At 42.3% G+C, this 16,976-nt stretch overlaps 1 protein-coding gene across 5 annotated transcripts in view; it reads left to right on the top strand.

Moving 5' to 3' along the window:
* Positions 1 to 16,976, top strand: part of osbpl3b (oxysterol binding protein-like 3b) — a 196,194-nt gene that overhangs the window by 100,535 nt on the left and 78,683 nt on the right. For 3 of the 5 annotated variants that reach the window (XM_048563469.2, XM_048563459.2, XM_059654041.1), the window contains exon 12: positions 7,826 to 7,933. The exons of the other annotated variants lie outside the window; for them this stretch is intronic. In XM_048563469.2, coding sequence (XP_048419426.1) covers positions 7,826 to 7,933 — 108 coding nt within the window. The remainder of the gene's footprint in view (positions 1 to 7,825; positions 7,934 to 16,976) is intronic. 5 annotated transcript variants of the gene reach the window in all.

Raw genomic sequence — 16,976 nt, 5'->3', positions numbered from 1 at the left:
GAAGCTGCGAGCTACTACGAACAGAGTTGTTGTCTCTGGTTTGTTGCCCGTGCCACGTGCTAGTGAGGCAAGGAATAGGGAGCGAGAAGAGTTGAACATGTGGCTACAGGGATGGTGCAGGAGGGAGGGTTTTGTATTCTTGGATAATTGGGACCTTTCTGGGGTAGGTGGGACCTCTACAAGCAAGATGGTCTTCACCTGAACCAGAGGGGTACCGATATCCTGAGGGGGAAATTTGCTAAGGCTATTCAGGTGAGTTTAAACTAATTCAGCAGGGGGATGGGAACCAAAATTGTAGTTTGAGTATAGAAAAGGTTGAGAGTAGGGTGGTCCGAAATAAAGTTTCAGGGACGCAAGATGGCACCAGCAAGCAAGAAGTTGGTTTGAAGTGTGTCTACTTCGATGCCAGGAGCATCCGGAATAAGATGGGTGATCTTGCAGCATGGGTTAGTACCTGGGACTTCGATGTTGTGGCTATTTCGGAGACATGGATAGAGCAGGGACAGGAATGGTTGTTGCAGGTTCCGGGATTTAGATGTTTCAGTAAGAACAGAGAAGATGGTAAAAGGGGCGGAGGTGTGGCATTGTTGGTCAAGGACAGTATTACAGTTGCAGAAAGGATGTTTGGGGACTCGTCAACTGAGGTAGTATGGGCTGAGGTTAGAAACAGGAAAGGAGAGGTCACCCTGTTGGTAGTTTTCTGTAGGCCCCCGAATAGTTCCAGAGATGTAGAGGAAAGGATAGCAAAGATGATTCTCGATAGGAGTGAGAGAGACAGGGTAGTTGTCATGGGGGACTTCAACTTTGCAAATATTGACTGGGAACACTATAGTTCAAGTACTATAGATGGGTCAGTTTTTGTCCAATGTGTGCAGGAGGGCTTCCTGACACAGTATGTAGACAGGCAGACAAGGGGCAAAGCCACATTAGATTTGGTACTGGGTAATGAGCCCCGCCAGGTGTTAGATTTGGAAGTAGGTGAGCACTTTGGTGATAAGCGATCGCAATTCTGTTATGTTTACGTTAGTGATGGAAAGGGATAGGTGTATACCACTGGGCAAGAGTTATAGCTGGGGGAAAGGCAATTACGATGAGATTAGGCAAGATTTAGGGAGCATAGGATGGGGAAGGAAACTGCAGGGGATGGGCACATTGGAAATGTGGAGCTTATTCAAGGAAAAGTTCCTGTGTGTTCTAGGTAAGTATGTACCTGTCAGGCAGTGAGGAAGCTGTAGAGTGCGGGAGCCGTGGTTTACGAAGGAGGTGGAATCTCTGGTCAAGAGGAAGAAGAAGGCTTATGTTAGGATGAGATGTGAAGGCTCAGTTAGGGCACTTGAGGGCTACGAAGTAGCCAGGAAAGACCTAAAGAAAGAGCTCAGAAGAGCCAGGAGGAGACATGAGAAGTTGTTGGCGGATAGGATCAGGGTAAACCCTAAGGCTTTCTATAGGTATTTAAGGAATAAAACAATGACAAAAGTGAGATTAGGCTCAATCAAGGATTGTAGTGGTAAGTTGTGTGTGGAGTCAGATGAGATAGGGGAAGCTCTAAATGAATATTTTTCAACAGTATTCACTCTAGAAAACGACAATGTTGTTGAGAATATGAGATACAGGCTACTAGACTAGGTGGGATTGAGGTTCACAAGGAAGAGGTATTAGAAATCCTACAGAGGGTGAAGATAGATAAGTCCCTTGGGCCGGATGGGATTTATCCTCGGATCCTCTGGGAAGCCAGGGAGGAGATTGCCGAGCCTTTGGCATTGATCTTTAACTCGTCATTGTCTACAGGAATAGTGCCAGATGACTGGAAGATAGCAAATGTGGTTCCCCTGTTCAAGAAGGGGAGTAGAGACAACCCTGGTAATTATAGACCAGTAAGCCTTACCTCAGTTGTTGGTAAAGTGTTGGAAAAGGTTATAAGGGATAGGATTTATAATCATCTAGAAAAGAATAAATTGATTAGGGATAGTCAGCACGGTTTTGTGAAGGGAAGGTCGTGCCTCACAAACCTTATTGAGTTCTTTGAGAAGGTGACCAAACAGGTAGATGAGAGTAAACTGGTTGATGTGGTGTATATGGATTTCAGCAAGGCTTTCGATAAGGTTCCCCACAATGGGCTATTGTACAAAACGTGGAGGAATGGAGTTGTGGGAGATATAGCAGTTTGGATCGGAAATTGGCTTGCTGAAAGAAGACAGAGGGTGGTAGTTGATGGGAAATGTTCATCCTGGAGTCCAGTTACTAGTGGTGTACCGCAAGGGTCGGTGTTGGGTCCATTGCTGTTTTGTCATTTCTATAAATGACCTGGATGAGGGCGTAGAAGGATGGGTTAGTAAATTTGCAGACAACACTAAGGTCGGTGGAGTTGTAGATAGTGACGAAGGATGCTGTAGGTTGCAGAGAGACATAGATAAGCTGCAGAGCTGGGCTGAGAGGTGGCAAATGGAGTTTAATGCAGACAAGTGTGAGGTGATGCACTTTGGTGGGAGTAACCGGAATGCAAAGTACTGGGCTAATGGTAAGATTCTTAGTAGTGTAGATGAGCAGATAGATCTCGGTGTCCATGTACACAGATCCTTGAAAGTTGCCACCCAGGTTGACAGCGCTGTTAAGACGGCATACTTTAGCTTTTATTAATAGAGGTATTGAGTTCCGGAACAAAGAGTTTATGGTGAAGCTGTGCAAAACTCTGGTGCAGCCGCACTTGGAGTATTGTGTACAGTTCTGGTCACCGCATTATAACAAGGATGTGGAAGCTTTGGAAAGGGTGCAGAGGAGATTTACTAGGATGTTGCCTGGTATGGAGGGAAGGTCATACGAGGAAAGGCTGAGGGACTTGAGGCTGTTTTCGTTAGAAGAAGGTTGGGAGGTGACTTAATTGAAACATATAAAATAATCAGATGGTTAGATAGGGTGGATAGGGTGAGCCTTTTTCCTAGGATGGTGATGTCAAGCACGAGGCGGCATAGCTTTAAATTGAGAGGTGAAAGATATAGGACAGATGTCAGAGGTAGTTTCTTTATTCAGAGAGTAGTAAGGGAATGGAACGCTTTGCCTGCAACGGTAGTAGATTTGCCAACTTTAGGTACATTTAAGTCGTCGTTGGATAAGCATATGGACGTACATGGAATAGTGTAGGTTAGATAGGCTTGAGATCGGTATGATAGGTCGGCACAACATCGAGGGCCGAAGGGCCTGTACTGTGCTGTAATGTTCTATCTTCTATATCTGTAATTTTAAAAAATATCAAATTCACATGATTTAACTTCCTTCAAATATTTATTCCCTTACTTTTCTAAAAAAAAATTATTTATGGTCCCCTTTCAAAGACTGTCTTAGCACTTGGAGCTGTAAATCAGAATGAGCCAGCAGGCACCCCACTACAATAACAAAAAATGGCTGGAGATCACAGCAGGTCAGGCAGCATCCATGGAGAGAGAGCAAGCTAACAGTTCGAGTCTAGGTGACACTTCACGAATGCTGCCTGAACCACAATGTTATCCAGCATTTTTTTGTTTTCAGTACAAATTCCAGCATCTTCAGTCATTGCCCTTACACTGATCATAGCAGATGAATTGCGTAAGACAGGACTGATCCTATAATGCTAGATAACTCCTCTGTTACAGTATTGAGTAGGTGGGAGTTGAGCATTGATTAGAGGAGAGAGACTGCATAGGAATAGATAATATTTCCAGGATGATCGGCTTTAATTACTGGAGTGCAAGGGTTAGTTTTTGGGCTCCAGCTATTTATAATCTGTAGCAATTTGAATGACTGCACTCGGTTTGCTGATAATGTGTGTTTAGACAAGTAACTTCGCTGGGCGGACAATGCAGAGAGGCTGCAAGAGAATTACTGACCAAATAAGAGATTGAGTGAGGAGGTAGTACTTCGATAATTTTACATATCATATTCCATTTTGTTAGAAAGACGGCAAAGCCTTTTATTTTAAAATGAGGAATAGTAAATGCTAGTATTCAGAAGGATTTGGGGCTCCTTATGATAATGTCATCTGAAGTTTTGATTGCAAGAGGGTTGGAACATTCATGCAATCAACTGTTGCTGCAATTACCAAAACAAAAATTTCTGGCAAAACCCAGTAGATCTGGCAGCATCCGTGAGAAGAAAGCAGAGTTAATGTTTGAGTCTGGTGACACATCCTTCAGACCAAATGACGAATTACAGGTCTGTAAATATTAACTTGCTGTTTTCTCACAGACGCTGACAGACCTGCTGAGTTTTGCCGGAAGTTTCTGTTTTTGTTTCAGATGTCCAGTGTCTGCTGTTCTTTGGTTTGTTATTTTGCTGCAGTTATATTGGGTCACATCTGGTTTGCTGTGTACAGTTTTGACTTCGGAGGAGTTGCAATGCAAAAACCCATGAGATTGATTCCTGGAATGAGAAAGTTGTCTGTCCACTGAAGAGAGATTGAGCAGGCTGAGCCTGTATTCTGTGGGATTTAGGAATATTGAAGACGTCGTCTCATAGAAACATAAAATGTTAATGCACAATAAGGCCATAGCTGAGAGAGATTTTTCCTGGGCTGAGAAGTATGAATTGGGGTCTTACTCGTAGGATAAGCATACAATCATTTAGGAATGAAGTAGGAAATTTCCAAGGCAGCTTAACCTTTCTAGTGCTGAAGTGCACATTGCCTTGAATGCTTAGTTGTTATCTGTATCTAAGACTGAGATGGATAGATTTAAGGAAGTAAAGATGTTGGGGATTGGACAGGAAAGTGAAATTAATTTTAAAACGTTCAGCCTTTATCAAATTAAGTAGGAGAGCAAATTCGAGAGGTTATATGCCTTTCTTTTCTCCCATTTCAGCACTCCTGTAGCTAGCCTCTCATCCTTTGTAAATTTGAGCGTATCCAGATCTCTGACCATATCCCAATTCACATCAAGTTAATCTCCCTTCTCCACAGTTGTGCCAGTTGATCAAGTTTAAAACTCTAAACTCTGTTGCAATTGAATCAATTATTCAGGCAGTCTTGATGAGCTTGGAAAGAGCCAGCATAATCAAATAATGTCCGTATGATTTTATAAAAAGGGAACTTGTGTTTGACCAATCCAATAATTAGTTGGATAGGAGAGGATATTCTCTTGATATAGTATAATTGGATTTCCAATAAAAGGCATTCAATGAGGTGTCATACTGAAAGTAAATAAGCAAGATAAGGGCTGAAGAAGCTTGGAGTAATATGTTAGTGTGATTTGAGGGTTTGTTAATGGACAAGATGAGATTAGGGATAAACTGGGCATTTTCAGTTTGACAGGCTGTGCCTAGTTGAGTACGTAAGGATCATTACTGGGGCCTCAAACACTTTCAATCTACGTTAATAACTTAGATGAAGACACAAGCACATTATATCCAAGTTTACTGATGAAACAGAGGAGGACACAGAGGCTGCAAAGAGATATAGAGAGGTAAGGTGAGTGGACAGCAAGCTAACAGATGGCCAGGTGAGGAGAGATGAATTGTTCCACCCCCAGCCTCCCCATTAGGTCAACAAGGATTTTGTTCTTGTTAGCACTCAGCTATATCTCACTCCTATTAAAACTCATTGCAATTTGCTTCAACACCAGGCTTTGTCCTTGAGAGAGGGCATTCTGCAGTTATAGCCACAAATCCATCTTGTCTGCTTCTGCCAGAGTGCTTCCCTGAAATAAAGTGGTTTGTGAATTCCATGTCTGTGATCCTTGTTTTCAAGGTAAATAATTGCAGGCAATATGGTTTGTAAATCTATAAGTGAATGTTTGTTGTATAAGGGTGTAAGTCATACAGGATATAAAGGTCTAGTTGACTGGTTCAGTCTAGTTTGATGCCAGTGTTATTTCCATTTAAATGGTCTTGCTTATTCATTATTTTTCTTGAAGCTTGGCTCAATCTAGAGTGAGATGATCTGTGCAGCCAATTTTAAGTCAACTTTTTTTTCCTTTTTGCATTGTTTTCAGTCCATATAAGTTCCAGATCTTAAAAATCAAATGATGGAAGTTGAAAAATCACAGTTTATATTCTACCACTATTGTGGTAGGTATTAAATTTGTAAATTGTGATAATCACAGAAACTTGAATATAGAAACCTAGATTGCAAGTGCAGCAAGCAATTTGGAAGGTAAATTATAATTCATGACTTTTATTGCATGGGATTTAGAGATCAGAATGAAAATGCCATGTTGCATTTGTATAGGGCTTTGAAGAGACCATATCCGATGGACTGCATGTACAGTTTTGACCTTCACATCCTAAGGGGGAAGATACTTGCATGAGTGTTGATAGAGCAAAGCTTCTCTACACTGACTCCTGGGATCAGAGAGTTAGTTACTCTGTGACAACAGGCTGAATAAATTAGGCCAGTACTATCTGTAAATTAGAAGAATAAAAGTTGATCTAATTGAAACACAAGATTCTGAAGGGTATACACTGCGAGATGGTTGTTTCTGCTGACTTGAGAATCTAGAACACATGGGGCACAATCTCAGGATGTGGGCCAATCACACAGCACTGAGGAGTAATTCCATCACTTAATTTTTTTTCCTTTGCCTCACAGTATGGTGGATCCTTCATCACTGGCTATATTTAAGGTTGAGATGAAGAAGGCCAGCTGACCTCTGGAGAAATTAAGAGCTGTAAGGGAATGTGGGCATGAAAATCAGAGATAGCAAGAATTGCAAATGCTGGAGTCAGAGTCCATACAATGTGGAGCTTGAGGAACACAGCAGGTCCTTTGACTCCCTTGCTCCTCTGATGTTGCTTGACCTGCTGTGTTTCTCCAGCACCTCACTGTATGGGCATGAAAATGACATTTAATGCAAAATTACAGAGTATTCAGTAACAGAGTATGCTCAATGTTTTCTCCTTATTTCAGGAGTTCTTAAATTGCTGGCATCTCTCCTGCCTTACTGTCTTATCATTTCCAGCACTTGAACATTCACGATCTGTGCACTCCACCGATTATTCCATCCCTGACTGCAATGATTTTTCCATTTGTGGCTGTACTTTTAGTTGCCTAGACTGTGTTTTCCTGATTTGTCTCCTTAACATTTCATCTTTCTAGCTTTCTCATCTTAGCAGTGTTGATATAAATACAGAAGGTGCTGGAGAAACTCAGTAGGCCTGGCAATATGTGACGAGTGAAACAGAATGTTTCCAGACTCTGGCCTTTTCATCACAGCTGAAGCATTATCATTGAGTTTTCTGTCAACAAGACCTGCTATTTCTGGCATTTTTATTATTATTATTATCGTCACAGATTTATATTCTCTGGATTTTTTCCTTTTTATTCTTTTAAACAACACTCACTTCTCATCTGGCTTCGTGTCACATGTTGTTCGAGGTTCCTGTGAAGTGCCTTGGCACGGTTCACTAGTTAAAGTTGTTGTATGAATACTGTATGAAAGTTGGTGATTTCTGAGTAGTTCAGGCTGATTTTTTTAGGCAGTCCCATCTAGTGAAGCACTGCTCCAGACAATGCTTTCTAGTTGATTTTTTCCTTTTGGTTGTTCTTCAAGCACTATAACAAATAAGTATATAAAAACCACCTCTTTAGAATGTAAAATGTTGAAATGCAGCATTATCAGCAAATTGTCACTCTGTATTCAATACAAATGATAGTTCAAGATCTTAAGCTTACAGCTTCTATTTTGTGCTACAATCCTGCATTTGTCTTTTGCAGTTATGATTGAGTTTAACAAGACTAGGAAAAAATGTTAGGTTCAATTGAGATAATGTCTGCAACCCTTCAATTAATATGCTCAGTCTGTTTGTCTGTCTGCTTTAAATAATTAATACTTTATGTTTCCTTAATGCCTTTTATTATTAGGCTTTAGCTCAGAATGCAGAGTTCAAAGGCCGGCTGTGCAGGATACATGCTGAATCTAGGCTGGTAGATCCAGCTGTCACTGTATATTCGAGTCCAGGTTCGGTTAAGGTGGGTCTGTGAAAATGATTACAATTGTAACCAGAATGTTTATTTTGAATGTACATAGATCACTGAAATAGTTTTAATGCCTGCACATAATGCTGTTCAGTAATACATGTCTTACAGTAAACCTCGAGTGGAATACATTCATAACTCCATTGGACTTGCTGTTTGCAGCATTTTTTTAAAAAAATCCATTTCTTGTGTCATTAAAAATTATGGAGGTGCTGCTGTTGGATTGGAGTGGGCAAAGTCAAAAGCCGCATGACACTAGCTTATAATCCAGTAGATGTATTTGAAATCAGAACCTGTTGGACTATAACTTGGTGCCATGTGATGTCTGTCATTAAATGCTGGTGACTGATCTTAACATGAAAGGCTATGTAAAACTGAACTATAATTGAGATAATTACCCAATGTCCAACGTACAGATTTAGATTTTTTTTAATAAACCCAGCTGTAACGTTTTTTAAAAATGGTTTTCAGAAAACATACTTCTACTTAAGTGATTTGATGCTTACCAGCGAGTTAATTTGAAAATGAATTCAGTACACCAAAGGTTGCTTCAAGGAATAGCATCTACTTTGCATATTTTGTTTTTTTCCTGCTCGCTCAACTTAAGAACTATGGGATTGAGGTATAAATTGGTTTCATTTTGCTGTGAAACCTTTATTTTACTCCCATTTTGGAGTATTACATTTCCATCTCAAAGAAGCATTCTTCTAGTGTGCCGTTTCCAACACTGATACCTGATATTTTAAATGTCACCTACCCCAGTATTTGACTGCATTGTGAACTGCAAATTATCTCCAGCAATTTGTGGGAGAAATCAAAACTACAGCCATCATTGAATTGCAATACTACAACTAGTAACCAAGTTAATAGTTAACAATAAAAAATGTTAATCAGATAATCCTCACTTTGGAAGTGTAGTGTTGTAAGCTTGCTTTTTGATACTTTTGGGACAGTGGTTCTTGAATCAGCCCTTGCCTGCATTTGTTGTCTGACCCTTGTGTGCTAAGTCAGATGACGTTTTATATATGGAGCGCAAAATCCCCTGATCTGCCTTTTAATGTTAAACGGATGCACAGTGTGTTGTATCATCAAAATATAGTGGCAGGCTCAGTCACGTTCCCATTTGTTTGTCCTTGTTATATTCGTAAAGGTTATAATACAGTGTATTGGAGCTTTTATGAGAGAAAGAAAAACTCAGGGGAATGCACAAATTGTCTGTAGATCTCCTTGATCCACAAGCTGAAGGGATGTAGCTGCATGGAGAAACCATCCCCTCGTTCTCCAAGTTGCACATCATCATGACTTGGGCATTGATTGGTTTTCCTTTTAATGATCAAAGCTCTGGAATCAGGAGTGCTTTGACCACAAAGACTGCAAAAGGAAAGTCTACCAACGTCACCTCAGCGTAGCTGGGGGTGGACAATAAATAGCTACCTTCACAGCCACAGCCACATTCCAACAATTTAATTGGAGGTAGTTATGCTGAATATGTGTTGCTAAATAAGTTAGGGATCTGTGATTTGTGTCTTTGTTTCAACTTAAATAAAAACACAGTACTGTCAATCTTGTAAATCACTTATGAGGAATTTATGAGAAAGGCCTAGGGAGAAGGGAATTGAGTTTTAAGTGATAACAAGGTGTGGAGCTGGATGAACACAGCAGGCCAAGCAGCATCAGAGGAGCAGGAAAGCTGACATTTCAAGCCTAGACCCTCCTTCAGAAATGGGGGAGGAAAAGGGGGTTCTGCAACAAATAGGGAGAGAGGGGTAGATGGATAGAGGAGAAGACAGGTGGAGAGGAGACAGACTGGTCAAAGAGGCATGGATGGAGCCAGTAAAGCTGAGTGTAGATGGGGAGGTAGGGAGAACGGGCAGGTCAAGGAGGCGGAATGAGGTTAGTAGGTAGGAAATGGGGGTGCGGCTTGCAGTCGGAAGAGGGGATAGGCGGGAGGAAGGACAGGTTGGGGATCAGGGATGAGCTCGTCTGGTTTTGGGATGTGGTAGGGGGAGGGGAAGGGAGGGGAGATCTTGAAGCTTGTGAAGTCCACATTGATACCATTAGGCTGCAGGGTTCCCAAGTGGATTATAAGTTGCTGTTCCTGCAACCTTCGGGTAGCATTGTTGTGGCACTGCAGGAGGCCCAGAATGGACATGTCGTCTGAGGAATGCGAGGGGGAGTTGAAATGGTTTGCGACTGGGAGATGCAGTTGCTGAGTGCGAACTAAGCGTAGGTGTTCTGCAAAACAGTCCCCAAGCGTCCCTAAACGGTCCACGATGTAGAAGAGGCCACAACAGGTACAGCGGATGCAGTATACCACATGAAGAGATGTGCAGGTTAACATCTGCTTGATGTGGAAAGTCTTCTTGGGACCTGGGATTGGGGTGAGGGGGGAGATGTAGGGACAGGTGTAGCACTTCCTGCGGTTGCAGGGAAAAGTACCGGGTTTGGTGGGCTGGAGGGGAGTGTGGAATGGACAAGGGAGCCACAGAGAGAGTGATCCCTCTGGGAGGCAGACAAGGGTGGGGAGGGACTAATATCTTTGGTGGGGTCGGATTGCAGATGGCGGAAGTGTCGGAGGATGATGCATTGGATCCGCAGGTTGGTGGGGTGGTGAGTGAGGATGAGGGGGATTCTGTTTTGGTTTTTATTGCGGGGACAGGGTGTGAGGGATGAGTTGTGGGAAAGGCGGGAGACACGGTCGAGGACATTCTCAACCACTGGGGGGGGGGATGTTGCGGTCCTTGAAAAATGAGGACATCTGAAATGTACAGGAGTGGAATGCCTCATCCTGGGAGCAGATGTGGCAGACGTGAAGGAATTGGGAATAGGTGTTGGCATTTTTGCAGGAGGGTGGACAGTCAGTAGGCTTGAAATGGATATCAGTTTCTAGGTTGTTGCCGGAGATGGAGACAGAGTGGTCTAGGAAGGGGAGCGAGGTATTAGAGTTGGTCCAGGTGAACTTAAGGTTGGGGTGGAAGGTGTTGATGTGGATGAACTGCTTGAGCTCCTCACGGGAGTACTAGGCAGTGCCAATACAGTCATCAGTCTAACGGAGGAAGAGGTTTAGGACCAGTGTGGGTATGGAAGAGGGATTGTTCCACGTAACCTACAAAGAGGCAGGCATAGCTTGGGCCCATGCGAGTACCCATGGCCACTCCGTTTTGTCTGTTGGAAGTGCGAGGAATGGAAAGAGAAGTTGTTGAGTGTGAGGACGAGTTTGGCTAAGCCGATGAGAGGGTCGGTGGAGGGGGACTGGTCGGGCCTGTGGGACAGGAAGAAGCAGAGGGCCTTTAGGCCATCTGTATGGGGAATGCAGGTGTATAGGGGCTGGACGTCCATGGTGAAAATGAGGTGTTGGGGACCGGGGGATTGGAAATTCTGGAGGTGGTGGAGGGTGTGGGTGGTGTCACGGATGTAGATAGGGAGTTCCTGGACCAAAGGCGAGAAGATTGAGTCCAGATAAGTGGAGATAAGTTTGGTGGGGCAGGAGCAGGCGGAGACAGTGGGTCGACCAGGCAGTCAGGTTTGGGATACGGGAGTTGAATGCCTCATCCTGGGAGCAGATGCAGCGGAGGTGAAGGAATTGAGAATAGGGGATGGCATTTTTTGCAGGATGGTGGGTGGGAGGTGGTGTATTCTAGGTAGCTGTCTCAGATGTCCTCGTTTTTCAAGGACTGTAGCTCCCCCAGCCTCGGTGATCGAGAATGCCGTCGACCGTGTCTCCCACATTTCTCGCAACTCATCCCTCACGCCCCATTCCCGCAATAATAACCAAAACAGCATCCAACTCGTCGTCACGTACCACACCACCAACCTCTGGATCCAACACATCATGCTCCGACAATTCCGCCATCTGCAATCCGACCCCACCACCAAAGACATTTAGACATTTTTCCCTCCCCACCCTTGTCTGCTGTCCTGAGTGACCACACTCTCTCTGACTCACTTGTCCGTTCCACACTCCCCTCCAGCCCCACCATACCCGGCACTTTTCCCTGCAATCGCAGGAAGTGCTACACCTGCCCCTAACCACCTCCCCTCACCCCCATCCCAGGCCCCAAGAAGACTTTACACATCAAGCAGATGTTAACCTGCACATCTGCTCATGTCGTATACTGCATCCCCTGTACTTGTTGTGGCCTCCTCTACATCGGGGAAAACAGGCAGAGGCTTGGGGACCGCTTTGCAGAACACCTACGCTTAGTCCGCACTCAACAACTGCATCTCCCAGTCGCAAACCGTTTCAACATCCCCTCCCTCCACAGATGACATGTCCATCCTAGGCTTCCTGCAGTACCACAACAATGCTACCTGAAGGTTGCAGGAACAGGAACTCTCATTCTGCTTGGGAACCCTGCAGCCCAATGGTGTCAATGTGGACTTCAAAAGCTTCAAAATCTCCCCTCCCCCTACTGTGTCCCTAAACCAGACCAGCTCGGCCCTGCCTCTCTAACTTGTCCTTCCTCCCGCCTATCCCCTCCTCCCACCTCAAGCCCCACCCCCATTTCCTACCTAGTAACCTCATTCCACCCCCTTGACTTGTCTGTCCTCCCTGGACTGACCTATCTTCTCCCTACCTCCCCACCTACACTCACCTTTACTGGCTCCATCCCTGCCTCTTTGTCCGGTCTGTCTCGTCTCCTCCGCTATCTGTTTTCTGTCCGCCTCCCCCCCCCCCCCCCCCCCACTCCCTATTTATTTCAGAACCCACCCTTCCCCTCTGCCGTTTCTGAAGAAGGGTCTAGGCCTGAAACGTCAGCTTTCCTGCTGTTATGATGCTGCTTGGCCTGCTGTGTTCATCCAGCTCTACACCTTGTTATCTCAGATTCTCCACTATCTGCAGGTCCTACTATCTCTGAAGCATCTCATGCTGTCTTCCGTGGTTAATTTTCACATAGCAATGAAACTGCTATTTCTGACATTATTTGAAAAGATGCATTAACTGTTCTCTAATTCTTACTTGAAACTTTCTGTAGAATGGTTAAAATAGAAACTTACTTTCCAGGAACAATATGCCTGTTATAGATAGCTATTCAAAAATCAGTCAGTATGCGCCAAGCTTGAAAGTTTAAATTATAGCCTTGTGATTTTTTAAAAATGTGTTTTCATGGTTTTGTCACTGAACTAATATCATCATAGAATGTTCCAGGTACATACTATTAACCCAGCCAATTGCAATCACAGCAGCCCAGTAATATGCCTTTTATTACAAGAATCTTAATGCTGGTATATTCGTGGAACAGGGAGTCAATTGTCCACAGCCAGGTCACCAATGAATGATGGATAACAGATTTTCAGATCAGTTGGACTGAAGCTGAACACTGGTTCACGAGATATTTTGGTTCAAAATCAGATGGTGTATGAGTTGCGGGGCAATGGTGTCAGGAGAAGGTGGGGAGTCCGAGAACTAGTTCTCAATTATGCTGCCTCACACAAGATGTTGGATAAATAATTGAGTACAACAGAAATATTTGGAAATTGAGGGTTCCAACAGAGATGTACTTTGTGATTGAGGTGCCACCTTGATGTTAGACATGTAGACTTGTCTGCTTATGCACCAGGAATTCCATCCAGTTACATAAGCTTTACGAAATTGATGAGAATTCTCATTGAATTGGAAAGTTTGCAAGTCAGCAGTAATGGCCACAAAATATTCGTGTGTGTGTGTGTGTATTAACAGTTATTAACTTATCATTTAATGTAAGTTTGTCAATTATGTTAATAGGTAAATACTTGATTTTAAGTGAACTGTATAAATACAAGAGTGAGATTGGTTGTGGTTCACTGAAACTGATCAAGAAAACAATGAATTCTGCTTAAAGTGCCGGAAAAGCTCAACATGTCTGGCAGCATCTTTAACGAGAAAAACAGGGTAATTGTTGTTCTGGTTCTTTTGATGTTCTAACAGCCTGGTAACCTTAATAATTGGTCACTGGCAAAGAAATTGTGATAGCTAGTATATTTTTCGGTACAGTTAACTTCTATATATAGTACTGGGGGCATATATAAAAATTGGATATCAAGGAATCGTTGATAATGCAGGAAAATGAATTGTGTCTCAGCAAACAGCAGTGTTAAAGGGTGAAATGGTTCCTATTTCTTAATATTCTGTTATTACAACTCCACTTTCTACATAGTTTAAAAGCACTTTACTATTATTTTCATGACCTGAGATTATAATTAAAGTGTCACAGTCTTGTGGAATTCTGTGTCACAGAAAGCAGTTAAAGCTGAATGTTTTCATGGAGTTAGATATAGTTCTTAGGGCTGAAGGAATCAATGGGTATGGCAGAAAGTGAGAGTAGGGTATTGAGTTTAATGATTAGCCAGATCATATTGAATGCTATAGCAAGCTTAAAGGACTGAATGGCCTACTATGGCTCACATTATCTTTTGTTCTAAAAGATTACCAAGTTTATTTGGAGGAAAGGGGTTCTGTAACCAAGTCCATAAGGACTAATGAGTCAGTTTAATTTCTGTAGTGGGCAAACTTTTAGAAATAAAAATTCAGGCTGGATTTAATAGTTATATGGACAAATTTGGGTTAATTAGAGAGAACCAGCATGGATTTCTTCAAGGAAAAATCCTATTTAACTAAGTTGTTGAAGTTCTTTAAGGATAAATGGCCGATGTGTATGTGGAATTCCGAAAGGTTTTGAATACAGTGCCACACAAGTTTCTGGGAAAATTGTAGCTCACGGAATGTTCAATGGATCGTACCAATATGAAAACTGAGAGTTAGGAAACCAGAGTCGTGGTCAGTGCATATTCTCAAGGTTGATGAAATGTTTACAGTGGGGATCCCCAGGGATTCTTTTCCTAATTTATATAAATTATCTAGATTGTGGACTGCATGGGCACACTGTCCAAGTTTGCAGACCATTCAAAACCTGGAAGCATTGTACACTGAGGAGGACAGTGTAGAACTTCAAAAGGACTTTGACATTTTGGAGTTGAAGGATAGATGCTGGTGAAATTCAATGCAGAAAAATGCAAGATGAAACAACGGAACAAAAACTAGGTAGTTCGGCCCTTTGAGCCTGCACTGCCATTCAGTGTGATCGTGGCTGATCCTCAACCTCAGTGAAATAGTCTTGTATTCTTTCCATGTCCCTTGATGCCTTTAATACTTAAAAGTGTATCAGTCTTCTTCCTGAATGTACAGTTTTGCATTTGGAATATTATTACCAGTTTTAGTCCCCTTACCTAAGGGGATACACTTGCTCCAGAGGGAATGCTGCGAATGGTCACTAAACTCATGCCAGGGTTGGCAGGACTGTTTGGGAGAAGTTGGTTCACCTGGGCCTATGTTCACTCACATTTAGAAAGATGAGAGGTGTACTCACTGAGACAGATAAAAACCTTACTGGGCTAAACAAGCAAGATGCAGGGAGGATATTTCCATTGATTTGGACTCTGGAGCCAGCAATCACAGTCTCAGGACGTGGAGTAGGCCATTTAGGAGATGAGGAAACATTTCTTCATTCAGATGGTGGACAACCGTTGGAATTACTTACCATTAGTAGAAAGAACACAAAGACAATGTAAAATAAATGGCACTTCTTTTAGTGTGTGTGCGGGTGTAGAGACACATCGTGCCTATGTGCATGCCACTAAATAACAGGTGGAGAAATCAGTTAATAAAGCACATAGTACGCTAGTCTTTATCAACACTGGCACACTACAAGAGCAGATAGTTATGCTGAATCTGTAAAGGACAACAATTAGGCCTCCACTGGAGCATTCTGTACAGTCCTGAGTATCATGTTTTAGGAAGGATGAGAATACATGGGAGATGGTGCAGAAGAGTTTGAGAATGGTTCCAAAGATAAACTTCAGTTATAGAGAGAGATTGGATTGGTTAAGGTCATTTTTTTTGTAGAGGAAAAGGGTAAGAGGAAATTTGATTGAAGTTCTCAAAATCATGAGGGGCCCGAACAGATTAGGCAGTTTGTAATGGTTCCTGTACAGAAATGGATCAGGAACAAGGGGGCATTGATTTAAAATGATTTGCAAATGAAGTAAATTGGAGGAAATCTTTTTCATGCAGTGAGTGCCTTCAGTCTGGAATGCACCACCAGGAAGTGTGGGGGCAATCATATCAATCAAGGCATTCAGGGCAACATTAGAAGTTTATTTGAATGGAATTAATTTGCAGGATTATGGGGAAAGGGCAGGAGAATAACACTGAGTCACACTACTCATTCAAAGAGCCAGCATAGATGCAATGGCTGCTTTCACCACTGTGTTAATTCTGTGATTTTGTGAAGATTCTGCTTTTGCTTACTGCTTTCCCTTCCAATTATAGCCAGTCAACTTGCACATAATTACAGAAAAATATGTTTGTACAGAGTCACTTCGTCCCAGTTAAATGTGGATTTCAAAAGATTACAGTATTTAGTGGAGTGTTTAGATATACTGTTAGTATCAACCTTAATGTTTGAATAAATTTCTGTTTTAATCAGCAGACATTAAAAAGTCTTAATACTGTGCATGTTGGTAAGCTGAAGAACATATTAAAAAAAACCGACAACTAAAACATTGCAGCAGTTAAAATCTAAGTGGACCTTGGATGAAACTCCACTTTTTGTGCAGATAATCACTGGGTTTGTTTCATTGAATACCAGCTGCTTTTATTCTGTTTTCATGCTTGGGTTTGGAACCTAATGACTGAAATATGGTTGCGGAAAGCCTTTCAAACCATGCCAACTCATTCAAATACGCAGAAACTACAGCTGTTCCCTTCTACAATTACCAACATTACAGAATCCAAATGTTTCCTTTGTTTTTTGGCATGTAACCACAAATCTCAATGCATGTTAAGCATTTCTTGTCCTTCTGTAATTTTATCATTTTGTAATATGAAAGTTCAAGCTCAGAAATATTTCAAATAATCAGGTTTTAAAATCTAAAATGACTTCAATCTAGCTCTGTAATAAAAGTTCACCTGATACTTACTTCCTTACAACAGTAAAGGTTTTTTGAGAACCCACCTAATCTCATGGTTCTTTTGTGTTGGGTCTACCTTGATTGATCA

The sequence above is a fragment of the Stegostoma tigrinum genome, chromosome 2, assembly GCF_030684315.1.
Source record: "Stegostoma tigrinum isolate sSteTig4 chromosome 2, sSteTig4.hap1, whole genome shotgun sequence".
Lineage (NCBI taxonomy): Eukaryota > Metazoa > Chordata > Chondrichthyes > Orectolobiformes > Stegostomatidae > Stegostoma > Stegostoma tigrinum.
The sequence above is the reverse complement of the archived record's forward strand: the minus strand, read 5'-3'. Positions and strand labels throughout refer to the sequence as shown.